Below are 14,124 nucleotides of genomic sequence, written 5' to 3'. Positions count from 1 at the left end.
ATAATACAACAACAGCACTCATTAGTTAGCAGGTGAAATACAACATATAGGATATCATTTTTACCTGGAGAAGGACATATCTATCAAATGCTATCTATTTCACAATAATTTCAACCATAAATTCTCAGCTGTTCCAAAACAATGTCACCTTGGATTTTCTATAAATGAAAATGAACATAGAGTATATCATTTCTCAAAACTGAAAAGAAATATTAAAGAAATGATTAACTATCTGATAAAAAGTTTAAATGCAATGTAAGTCTACTGTTGACAGATATGAGAAATATCATGAAGCAGCTTAAAAATAGGTGTAAATCATTTAGAAACTAATACAGTGTATTATTATATACTACATACCTCAGTCAAGTGATACTGAAGCAAAACGTATCTGATTCAAAACAGCAAAGCATCTAAAAGATCATATTCAAATTATTTCATGAAGTTTTCAGACATAACTTCCTTTCTGTTTTCTTCTAATAGTTCTACAGAAAACAGAACATGGTAGTATGTGGGATACCCGTATAACACAAATCACTTGTCACTCGTGTGTAACACGACATAGTGCCAAACCTTTGATAAACACATATACAATTTATTTTAATATATCTAAATATATATATAATGTACCAATATTTTCTCATCAACCTTCACCAGTACAATGTTATTCTAATACAGTTTTGTAAATATCATTAATAATATTCATTAACATGATTTGATAATCAAGTCTCTAACAAAGCATTAGATTTTTCTTCCTCAATAAAGCATTTTCCATTTGAACTGGATATCACAAAGCACTACAGCTGCTACAACAAAAATTATTTTGGAAAAAATGGATGGTCTTATAAAATTTGAAAAAAAAAAAAAAAACCTCTATATAATACAATATCGCACTTTTCTGCCAGGTATTTCTTCTTACAATAATTATAAAATATATTTATGGGATTTAAAATCTGTACCAATTGAACTACAAATTAAAACTTTATTTATTTATCCTAATCAGTACTCTCCAGGCTTTGGACAAGTTTTAGTCAACAGTACATAAATCCTTACAAGTTTTCTCTAACCATCAATATTTTTGTAAATCAATTTATCACCGGCTATTTATGTCCACATCAGAATTCCAATCTGGATTACATTATCTCTCACCAGATAATTTACATAATTGTCAATCTTCATACTACAGACAACATTTGAGAAGTTATCACCATTTCTTTATCAACTAGTTAAATGTTTGATCAGGTGTTTCTTTTTATATACATATATTTTGTTCTCTACATTTGTCAATACATTTTACCTGTCGTTAACAATGTTATTCCATGTATTTTAGTATAAACACTCCTTGTAACAAATTCAGTTGTTCTTATGCTAAAATCACATTGTACAATTTATAATGTTTTTGCGTGATTATTTTCAAATTCAGTCTTCATCCGACCCCGTTTTCAACATTTTCCAAGTACCAATGCCAGCAGTGCCATACGGATGTACATGCCATTCTCTGCCTGTCGGAAATAAGCTGCACGTGGATCAGTGTCAAAGAGAGGACTGCAAAAAAAAGAATGCAAATTCTTTAGCAATAATTGGTTTTTTTTCTAATTCAAATACACAAACTGTCAAAATAATTTAAAAGGAACTAATGTTCAATGTTTGCCTGGGAAGAGGTCCATTTTTCAAAACTTGGAAAAAATTAACATTGACCAATCAGATGGAAGCAATCCTATTAAATATGTGTAGATTTTACTAACTTTCAAACTCGACCTTCATATTTCTAAGTGATATGTTTCCTGCATATTTGGAAGATATGTGTGTGTGTTTTTTAAATGCATACAATTTAGACTCAACCTAATAACACCCTTTCAAAATGAGGTGACAGAATGGAGATCTATTCACCTGGAAGGGTGACTCACTGACAAATTCATATCGTTGGCATAATTAATATCATCTCTGTCAAGAAATCAATCTTAGCAAGGGATTTGTTTTGGCTGGAAGAGAGACACACTGACAAATCTCTGACAAGACTAATATAGGTAGATCTTCACTGTTAAAAAAAATCAATTATCTGTAGTAATTACAAAGAAACCTTTTTGAGTTTGCAAAATCGATTCATAGATAACACAAAGATAACAGGATTCAAACTCATGACTTTTCCCCTATATACATGTGTTAGGAAATCTATGTGTGTATACTTTCCCCTATATACATGTGTTAGGAAATCTATGTGTGTATACTTTCCCCTATATACATCTGTTAGGAAATCTATGTGTGTATACTTTCCCCTACATACATGTGTTAGGAAATCTATGTGTGTATACTTTCCCCTATATACATGTGTTAGGAAATCTTTGTGTGTATACTTTCCCCTATATACATGTGTTAGGAAATCTATGTTTGTATATAAATAATGTCAATATGACACAGATGTAAACTTACTCTATCTCATTCACCCTGGGTAGTGGGTGCATCACTACCATCCTCTTCTTGGCTTTTGTCATTATCTTGGGACTCACCACAATCTTATCTGCAACCTGTACCAATCAAATCACAGCTTTAAACATCACGTATCACGTGCTAATATCATCTACACCAATCAAATCACAGCTTTAAACATCAAGTATCACATGCTATTATCATCTACACCAATCAAATCACAGCTTTAAACATCACGTATCATGTGCTATTATTATCTACACCAATCAAATCACAGCTTTAAACATCACGTATCAGGATGTTGATATCATCTACACCAATCAAATCACAGTTTAAACATCACGTATCAGGTGCTTATATCTTCACCAATCAAATCACAGCTTTAAACATCACGTATCAGGTGCTGATATCATCTTCACCGTTCACATCACAGCTTTAAACATCACACATCGCATGCTATGAAGACATGTAAAGATCTACACCGATCACATCACAGCTTTAAACATCATGTATAACATGCTATTATTATCTACATCGATCACATCACAGCTTTAAACATCATGTATCACATGCTATGAAGACATGTATCGTTCTACACCGATCACATCACAGCTTTAAACATCATGTATCACATGCTATGAAGACATGTATTGATCTACACCGTTCACATCGCAGCTTTAAACATCATGTATAACATGCTATTATTATCTACATCGATCACATCACAGCTTTAAACATCATGTATCACATGCTATGAAGACACGTATTGATCTACACCGATCACATCACAGCTTTAAACATCATGTATAACATGCCTTTAAGACAAACATTGATCTGATATTATTGTATTGTAACAACATTATTGAAACGGTCAAACCTATAACCAAACTTAACTCAAGCATTTTCATAAAGTATCCTGGACAATTGCACCAATAGAATAGAAGTTTATACCATAAATGTAAATCAGTATAGTATAACAGATATTTGTGACAACTGAAGTTTACAATATCTAGTATCTCTTATAACCTTTAAAATATCAAAAACAATACAACATATGAAACACATGTAAAATGAAAACCTGACTAGCTTACTTTCATGTATTCCTCCTCAGACACAAAGCGCTCCTTCTGGATACGGGTCATATACAGTACATCTGTATCAGGGAGAGCATCTTCAAGGTTCCTGTACTCACTCTGTGGACACAAAATCATCCATAATCATAGGTCTTTTCTGTCCCATTTTTTAAATTTATGTTAAAAAACAATACCAAATACACTAAAATTTATGTTGGTTAAAATTCGACTTTTTGATCAACATGTCCAAATGTAAAATTTCTGAGAAATGTTTGATGACAGCAATGCCATTGCTGCCATAAAGGTAACACTTGTACTATAGTCTCCCCTTTGGCGATTTTTCATCAGGTAAGATAAAAAACTATATGTGAGGTTATTCTCAATGTTTCAATACCCTCTCTGTTGACAAACAATATAGAATAACTTTTACAACTATCAGAGAGATTTCAATTCTCACTCTATTGACACAAAAATATAAAAATAAATTTCAAAACTATCAGCGAGGTTGTACTTTCAATACTCACTCTTTTGAAACAAAATGTTAAATGAATATTATAACTGTGAGTGAGATTGTTTCTAATTTTACAGGTATCTTGGAGAACATCTTTGAAGTTGATATAACTAAATCTGATTCTATAACTAGGAATGAAGAATTTTATCAGTAATAATACCTGTGCGATTCCCTTTGATGCCACTATCTCTTTGATGGTGTCTGGCATTTGCAGTCCATCAGGAGACACGTAGCGCAGTGTGACTCGATACAACGTCAACAACTTAGCCAGAGAGTGGACGGTGCGACCATTCTTTAAGTCTCCAACCATGGTTATCTGTAATGAAAGATGAGTATGCTGTAGACTTCTGCCTTTCATAATACTGTACAACCATAATTTAAATGTTTTAATCTCATCCCTGTTCTTCTATCTACCTACCACTAGCCCACTAACTGTTCCAATTCCCTCCCCAACATCCTTTCTTCTTACCACTAGCTCAATGACTACTCCCATTCCCTCCCTGTTTACCATTAACCCACTGACTGTTCCAATTCCCTCCCTGATATCCTTCCTGCTTACTACTAACCCACTGACTGTTCCAATTCCCTCCCTGATATCATTCCTGCTTACTACTAACCCACTGACTGTTCCAATTCCCTCCCTGATATCCTTTCTGCTTACTACTAACCCACTGACTGTTCCAATTCCCTCCCTGATATCCTTCCTGCTTATTACTAACCCACTGACTGTTCCAATTCCCTCCCTGATATCCTTCCTGCTTACTACTAACCCACTGACTGTTCCAATTCCCTCCCTGATATCTTTCCTGCTTATTACTAACCCACTGATTGTTCCAATTCCCTCCCAGATATCCTTCCTGCTCATTACTAATCCACTGACTGTTCCAATTCCCTCCCTGATATCTTTCCTGCTTACCACTAACCCACAGACTGTTCCAATTCCCTCCCTGATATCCTTCCTGCTTATTACTAATCCACTGACTGTTCCAATTCCCTCCCTGTTATCTTTCCTGGTTACCACTATCCATTGACTGTTCCAGTTCCCTCCCTGATATCCTTCCTGCTTACTACTAACCCACTGACTGTTCCAATTCCCTCCCTGATATCCTTCCTGCTTACCACTAACCCACTGACTGTTCCAATTCCCTCCCTGTTATCTTTCCTGGTTACCACTATCCACTGACTGTTCCAGTTCCCTCCCTGATATCCTTCCTGATTACTACTAACCCACTGACTGTTCCAATTCCCTTCCTGATATCTTTTCTGCTTATTACTAACCCATTGACTGTTCCAATTCCCTCCCTAATATCTTTCCTGCTTACCACTAACCCACTGACTGTTCCAGTTCCCTCCCTATTATCCTTCTTGCTTACCATTAACCCACTGACTGTTCCAATTCCCTCCCTGATATCTTTCCTGCTTATTACTAATCCACTGACTGATCCAATTCCCTCCCTGATATCCTTCCTGCTTACTACTAACCCACTGACTGTTCCAATTCCCTCCCTGATATCTTTCCTGCTTATTACTAACCCACTGACTGTTCCAATTCCCTCCCTGTTATCTTTCCTGCTTATTACTAATCCACTGACTGTTCCAGTTCCCTCCCTATTATTCTTCCTGCTTATTACTAACCCACTGACTGTTCCAATTCCCTCCCTGATATCCTTCCTGCTTATTACTAATCCACTGACTGTTCCAATTCCCTCCCTGTTATCTTTCCTGCTTATTACTAATCCACTGACTGTTCCAATTCCCTCCCTGATATCCTTCCTGCTTACTACTAACCCACTGACTGTTCCAATTCCCTCCCTGTTATCTTTCCTGGTTACCACTATCCATTGACTGTTCCAGTTCCCTCCCTGATATCCTTCCTGACTAACCCACTGACTGTTCCAATTCCCTTCCTGATATCTTTTCTGCTTATTACTAACCCCAATTCCCTCCCTGATATCCTTCCTGCTTACTACTAATCCACTGACTGTTCCAATTCCCTCCCTAATATCTTTCCTGCTTACCACTAACCCACTGACTGTTCCAGTTCCCTCCCTATTATCCTTCTTGCTTACCATTAACCCACTGACTGTTCCAATTCCCTCCCTGATATCTTTCCTGCTTATTACTAACCCACTGACTGTTCCAATTCCCTCCCTGATATCCTTCCTGCTTACTACTAACCCACTGACTGTTCCAATTCCCTCCCTGATATCTTTCCTGCTTATTACTAACCCACTGACTGTTCCAGTTCCCTCCCTATTATTCTTCTTGCTTACTACTAACCCACTGACTGTTCCAATTCCCTCCCTGATATCTTTCCTGCTTACCACTAACCCACTGACTGTTCCAATTCCCTCCCTGATATCTTTCCTGCTTATTACTAGCCCACCGACTGTTCCAATTCCCTCCCTGATATCCTTCTTGCTTACCACTAACCCACTGACTGTTCCAATTCCTTCCCTGATATCTCTCCTGCTTATTACTAGCCCACTGACTGTTCCAATTCCCTCCCTGATATCGCTCCCTACACTGAGAATGTTTCCCCCTAATATACATCCTACTTACCACAAGTCCATTTACTGTTCCGATTTCCTCCCTAATTGTGAAAACATCGAGGAGAGCTTGAGTTGGGTGCTCCCCAACTCCATCACCAGCGTTAATCACAGGTTTGCGAGCTTTTTTCGCTGCTTCCTGTCTCAGAGACAAAAACATTTAATGAAGATTGAGCAACAACAGGTCACATTCTAAGATGAAACACAAAACACAGTAACATCAAGACTTTTCATCAAGGACAATCAATGTTCTATATATTTTATATGTTTAAAGAATTATATCTTCTTCCAGGCGAGACAGCCATGGTCATGGTAACATTTACTATCAAAACATGTAATTATTATCATACCACATCAAGGGAGGAAACTTTGATCTTACTTTCCACAAGGATTTGTCTGTCTTCACAACAAGAGATAGTAATCAAATAAATAAAATGAATTGTAAATTTTGAAATAGAATCAGCTACTCACATCAACAGCACCTGGTTGGGGGTGCCTTATAACCAAAACATCCGTGTATCCAGCCATCATTACCACAGTATCTGTAAAGCATTGTAAACTTATTAAAATATTTACCCTGGTATACCTATCAAACAGAAACTTTACCTGATTTACAGAAAACATCTTTAATTTCTAAAAACTGAATTTTTATTAGATTTCCTTTTTTTCTCTCCATAAAGAGATTGAGGAGAATGCTTATTTACAAAAAGGAAGATCATATTTAATTTAATGAAGAACTGATATCAGCAAGTTTTTGAAGGGTTTTTCTTTAATAAACAAGAAACACATAGATATTTTTCAATGTTGGATGCATGAAATACAACCACAAAATTACTTCCAGTGTTGTGTGTACTGAGCAAAGGTACCTACCTTCCAGTGTCTCGCCTTTTTTACTTGAAGAGGAGGTTTGGTCAAGGTGAACAACAGTTCCACCGAGTCGCTGCATCGCCACAGTAAAGGAACAGCTTGTTCTTGTACTTGCCTCATAAAACATGGACGCCATCACCTTGCCCTAAATCAAGTCAACATCAAAGTTAGACAACAGTTGTATACCTGTTGTATGTTTAACAATGTGACAGCATAAATGTTTCTACAAAGACCCGGGCTGGTTCTCATTTCTGCTTTCTAATTTACAGGATGTGGTGTTTTTCAGCATTATCCTAAATCTTATAATACAAAGTACTGCAATCCAATCTCATTGTACTCAACAAATCTATTTCTCACCAGTGGCTTAACTGGCTTATCTGAAGTTTTGTACTTACTATAATATCTCCTGGATTTCCAAAATTATCTCAGCTTTTAAGAAAGTAAAATGTACTAACCAATTCACTAGAATTTAAAACCCTCAAAAAATACATGACTTTACAGTAATATGATACAAGTGGCTGATAACACTGTGATGTAATTCTAATCTTTATCTGCTGTCAATCCTAATCATTTTCCTATGTTTTATAATATACAGCCCTAGTACAATCCTTAAATGAACATAGGTGTTCTGTCTTTAGAGTATCAATGATATTGATTAAGGGGAGACAAATCTTCTTGTTCCCTTCATGAGAAGTCATTAATTGTATGTTATTGGTGGCGTCTTACCTTTAGTACATAATCCAGGTTTCTGTCTCTCTGTACTGATATCCTCAGCTGATGGGCCAAGTTAAACAGGTGGTGAAGCTGACACAGAAAATATAGAATGTTCGAGTGAAAAGGTCTCGATTAACACTACTGCAGGTAACACTGGAGATTCTCAACACATATCAGAACAAACACAGAGATAACAAATTTTCATTATTTCACCAAAACTATTTCATGATTTTCTGTATCTTATTTTGCATGTGGGTTTTTTTAAAAAGAATATTTCACTGCAAGGAATCTCATCACTTAGATATGTCTCTACTGTCATTATCATTTTAACCAAATGACACTGAAATATTTGACCTAGATTTACATTGTGGGTCTAGTAAATGAAGAAGACACCCGTCCTTTTGAAACACCTCAGAAAGAACAGACAGACCAATGTTTAAATCTTTTAGTTTGTCCCTTCCTGGTCTATCTCAATATCTCAAAATATTTCTGGGCCAATGTTAACTTTCTTTTGCTTTCTTTTTCCAACATGTGTTTCTCTGTACACTAGTAGTTCTGACTGCCAGATATTACCTGGTCCCTATTAAAATTATTGACAGTGAGAATGTGGTGGCCAGTGAGCCCCGGGGTGGAATGCAGTAGCCCCAGGGGATTGAGCAGGTTCTGTGAGGCAGGAGGCAACATCATCCCCTGATTTGGAGACAGCAGGCCAACATCTTTTTTACTGAAATCACCACCTCCAAATTCTCTGTCACGGAAGCTATCAAGCCCTATAAACCAAAAATAAATTCACAATCACCAAAAGTTACAGAACTCAGAGGGTATTACCGGTAGCCACTGACTCATAAGTAGGAGCCAAGCAAGTTAATTACAAGGCAATCACACATCACTTAAACAGTTTCAGTTCTACTGAATTACACCCTATTTTGTTGGATAAATATGGTATCTTGCAAGGTTTAGAGTTACAGAAACTGACACCAAAATCATATTTCACTTCAATGATCAAACACTGACATTTAATATGTTATAGTTTTAAAAATTATGGAAACATACCAAGACAAGTTGAGATAATTGTTTTAAAATGTTATGTCAGCAGATTCAGTAATTCAGCCAATCAAAGTCACAAACGTTATTTCTGTTGATGATGCATATGTTTAAATTTGATGTAGATATCTTAAATGGTTCAAAACTTTTTCAAACAGCATCAGTCAGGACTGTAATAAAACAACATCAAAATGAAATTATTAGAACCAGAAAAACTAGTAATTAGTAACAGTGTCCGCTAGGATTCCAACCCATGACCTCTGGCGTACTAGTCTGATGCTCAACCAACGAGCTGAAGTGAAGTTTGCGGCTAGTATTTACCTGGGTTATACAAATACCATGTGTCTTCCTTCCCTTCCGTTAATTTTCTCAATGACACAAGCTATTATTGTAAATGTGAATCTATACAACCTATCAAAATTAGTCTGTAAAATATAGTATCAATCCATTTTAAGCTTTAAAAACATGTTTTGTTAATTTCAATATGTTTGTGTAAGATTCATTATAATCAGTTAAAATATTATTTTATAAAGTTTAACCTCAAAGTTTAAAAGTATTGTCTGTTTGTGTTCATTATCATCTGTTAAAAGTCATATTATGTAACATTTCATTGTATCACATCAATTTAAACCTTTAAAGGTGTGTATTAGGCCATTCACATATCAATCTATGAAAAGCATGCTTTGTAGAGGCCAAGTCTGTTAGATGCCTATTTTTTGTTAATATCGCCCTATTAAATAGCCATTATCAACCATTACAAATTCATGAAACATTTCCATACCTCCAGCTCTCGAGGAAATTTTCTTTTTATTATTAAATGCTGATTCTGCCAGATAAGATCAGTAAGACCTAAGTATACATTGAAAGCTGGAAAGACAGCTTTATACAGCTGTTTTATAATATGTTTCTGGTATTAAACTTTGAGTGACAAAGAGTAGATTGAAATAAGAATTTTCCCATCACTGTAAACTGGTCATGTGACACGAAAGAAGAAGAAATTGATATCAAAACTCTAACCAAAAGGACTTCATGCATAATATTACCCACAATGCACCACTATAAGGTAGTTTATCTAGTACCATATTTATCCTGCAACAAGCCCTGGGTAACCAATACATTGTTTCTTAAAGTCAGCAGTAGGCTGGGATGAAGAAATAGTATTTGAATTCAATATTTATTAAACAGCACTATATGGATGGACTTATCACCAGGCATGTGGTTATTGCTGGATAAATATGGATATTGAGAGTTTCAATTCTATGCCATTGTTATCAATATGTAGTTTTTATAATAACTTACAATAGTGAATGTTACTTAGCAACAGTTAACATTACAAATGTAACAAATTTGAAAAACTATTTGCCAGCATGGTATGAACTTGTGTCTGCCACTGGACAGATTGAGCATTAATAGGACAATTCCCTATAGTGTAAAGCTAGAAGGCATGCTTATATTTATGTATAAATAAACGTAACATCAAATTCCCTATAGTGTAAAAGCTAGAAGGCATGCTTATATTTATGTATAAATAAACGTAACATCAAATTCCCTATAGTGTAAAAGCTAGAAGGCATGCTTATATTTATGTACAAATAAACATAACATCAAAGTAACAAGAAAATAACAATGGACTGAATTAAAACACCATAAAGTAAACACCAGTAATAATATTACTATAGGTAGAGACTAAAAAGAATAGCAGATAAACAAGAAAGATTACATATAGAGATAAATAGAAGATATTCTAATAAAGACCAGATATAACAAAGGGCCTGGTGGCCTTGACAGTCACCTGAGATAAGTAATATTGATTATAAAGATTAAAGCGTAGTTAATAAAGTGTCATGAAACAGAAATTATGACACTAAATATAGATAGTGTCAATATATGCATTCCATCAAAACTGCCATCCTATACTGATATTTCTTACACAGTTATTTCCAGTGGGAAATAACCAATGTTGTGCTCAAAAATACAATTTTTCTATGAAAATTACAGTAAAGTCTAAAAAAAATATTATTTTCCCAGGACGAAATGTGAGACTCAATTTGGTAATTGAATCACCTTAAGATGCTTCCATTCATGAAGAGTGTTTGATTATACCATATCTGGGTCTTGAGAAGAAGATTTTTGAAATTTAAGTCAATTTGGCACCTTTCGGGCCCATCCATTAGCCCTTGGGGGTCACTCAGAATCAAAATGGACATACCATCCGGTCGTCACCCTTCATTCATAATTCTAACCAAGTTTTAAATATTTCCAATGGAAATTAAACAAATTATGCTAAAAATCTAGTTTTCCTACATAAACTATGGTAAATTTTACCCCCTTCCCATGGGGATATGTAAGACCCCGAGGCCATGAAATTCACAGTTTTGAGAAAGCACCTTCAGATGCTTCCATTCATGAAAAATATTGATTCTATTACATCTTGAGAAGAAGGTTTTTGAAATCTGAGTCAATTTGACCCCTTTTGGCCCTGCCCCTCAGATCCCTGGGTAGTTGGGACTGTATAATTCACAATTATGATTCATCTTAGGCAAGGGCAGGTTTCAAAAAAAAAAAAATCATTGAAATTGGATCAGTGGTTTTTAAGAAGAAGTTGAAAGTGTGAAATTGTTTATGGACGCACACCGCCCCATGAAGGGTATGAGAATAGGTCACCAGAAGATTTCATATAGAGATAAATATAAGATGTACAAATAAATAACAGATATAAAAAGCAAGATTACATCTATAGATATAAATTGATGTACAAATACAGAACAGATATGTAGATCTAGCACACACATCTTACAGTACAGTCTATAGCACTGTGAATCACTTCTATTTGGCAAGGACTTTATCAGACCACAAAATATCGTGAACACACCATCAGGCCAAACATCAATGTGTGTTGTTAATATCCATTTGATTGTAAAGATATTTTTGTGATATTCATTCACTCTGTGCTTCAGTTACTTATTAATGATTCCTGTATAACTTTGCAATGATTTTCTTGACCAAATTTGATAACTTTCTATCTTGTGTAAGATACAAGAAAAAAAACATCATGACTCTAGGCCTCACAGTTTTGTAGAAGAACATGTTTGACATCTTAACTAACTCATTTTTCCTTTGAAACTGCAGCAAGGTTTGTGCTGTAATCAACATGTTATCCACATATGACTTTGAAATGGTATAATTTCTCTTATCCCTTCCATAAATTATGGAACAAATATTAAGGAGATCTGCTGTGCTACATATCATCATTTCTCCAGGTGCTCATGTAAGGATGATGGTTACTTTTCCCTCTGTATATCTACAATGAATATCTTACAGAGCATAACAAGCTTTTTCCATAATAGTGTTCCTTAGTTTCTAAACTTGCCAAATATAAGTGATAAACCGAGAACTATACAGTAGACTTACTCTGCCTTTCCGGTCGTGGCTCTTTCATACCTGAGTCAACCTCAGATATTTCATTTGCTGTAAATTACAAATAATGTGCTGACAAGTACGAGTAAACAAACAAAGATAACAAAGGTATGATTCCACTAAAACTGAGATTTATGATTAATACAAGTAAAAAAATAATGCCTAACAGAAAGAATGTAAGATATACACATCTTTGTTTTTCCTCGAAAACTATGACAAGGACTCGTCAGGAAGAAGACCCCTGTTAGTGTCTAACCCTAATACAGAGTTTGACCCCAGCATTAGAAGGAGATAGAAAAGAAACAGAAATCACACTGATCTTCACACACAATGTCCAAAATATATGGACCTTCAGCTGTACAATTATCTAGAACTGCTTTTGACATAAAGTGGAAATGAAAAGATGAACTTTGATTTTATTGGGTTTTACATGATCAACAATAAACGTAGGCTCTGTAGAGTTTTCTTTATGAACACACAATGGAAACAGATGTTGTTTTAAATGTTGACAGTAAATGCAAAGAAAAAACCAACGTGTCTTTGAAGGGGAAAACACTTTCCCAACATATATCATCCCTATATCAGAGTGTCTAGAATCCTGAATACATGGGAAAGCGGCTTGAACCATACTCTGGAATGCACTCATCATGACACTCATAATGTCAGTGTATTTGCAATCACAGCTGCCGAGACCTTTAAATGTTTGAGATGTTTGAGATGATTAAGATGTTTGATATACAATAATGCCACACTTTATACGAGCTTCTTTTTCAAATATCAACTGTAAATGGTGGCCTACACAACAATATTATTATGGGAGTTATGGTAATATTTGTGGTTTATGTAACAACTGACTTACCACCATATGGAGAGTATATATCTGACACTCGACCTCTGACACGATCTGAGAAACGGTCAGAATTGGATAGTACAGCCTTACGGGGACTGGATGGTTCTGATGATGGCTGAGAGGTGGCACACACTCCCATCTGGGGGATATGGACGGACAACTGATCACCAGAGGACCTTGAAACTAGCGTCTGGCTGCGGACATCAATACCTAGACCAGGCTGAGCCAGTACCTATTTAAACAATACACTGATTTGTAACAAGTTCTGTAGAATATAATAAAATACATCCTCTCATCCTTAGGCCCCTTTTTTATTAGGAATTTTCTACTAAAAATTGGTATCATCATGTTATATTCAAATTCCTCTTAACACATTCATATCTCATAGTTTGATTTAATTGGTGCCAATTAATGATCTTTCAACACATACTTATGATCACAACTCCCTTTTCTTATTTGAACCCAAACAATCACCTGACTCTGGTTCTGGGCATTCTCTCATTTGAAATTCTCTAAGATGTTGAACCAAAATTGTCAACAGAGACAGATCTGTTTAATGTTAATCAGCACAGATCTAATGAGGGGGATGGTCTTGTGTTTCTTTTCTCTTTTCTTCTCTGTTGCTGTCTTAATGATAAGAAATATGAACATTCCTTTGCTTCTTTTGCAGTGATA

At 35.3% G+C, this 14,124-nt stretch overlaps 1 protein-coding gene across 1 annotated transcript in view; it reads right to left on the bottom strand.

Annotated features, from left to right (window-relative positions):
• Positions 1-230: 230 nt before the first annotated feature.
• LOC132549363 (CAD protein-like) overlaps positions 231-14,124 on the bottom strand; it is a 115,417-nt gene continuing 101,523 nt past the window's right edge. Inside the window, exons 36-46 of the mRNA XM_060213293.1 lie at positions 13,459-13,681; positions 12,594-12,650; positions 8,712-8,908; positions 8,151-8,228; positions 7,428-7,569; positions 7,029-7,099; positions 6,571-6,696; positions 4,169-4,324; positions 3,516-3,617; positions 2,428-2,522; positions 231-1,542 (exon numbers count right to left, since the gene is read on the bottom strand). Of these exons, the coding sequence (XP_060069276.1) occupies positions 1,440-1,542; positions 2,428-2,522; positions 3,516-3,617; positions 4,169-4,324; positions 6,571-6,696; positions 7,029-7,099; positions 7,428-7,569; positions 8,151-8,228; positions 8,712-8,908; positions 12,594-12,650; positions 13,459-13,681 (1,350 nt within the window). The 3' untranslated portion in view covers positions 231-1,439. The remainder of the gene's footprint in view (positions 1,543-2,427; positions 2,523-3,515; positions 3,618-4,168; positions 4,325-6,570; positions 6,697-7,028; positions 7,100-7,427; positions 7,570-8,150; positions 8,229-8,711; positions 8,909-12,593; positions 12,651-13,458; positions 13,682-14,124) is intronic.

This window comes from Ylistrum balloti, unplaced genomic scaffold, assembly GCF_031769215.1.
Source record: "Ylistrum balloti isolate Yb309-2 unplaced genomic scaffold, AGI_CSIRO_Ybal_v1 Utg370056, whole genome shotgun sequence".
Lineage (NCBI taxonomy): Eukaryota > Metazoa > Mollusca > Bivalvia > Pectinida > Pectinidae > Ylistrum > Ylistrum balloti.
This window is presented reverse-complemented; position numbering and strand designations above follow the sequence as displayed.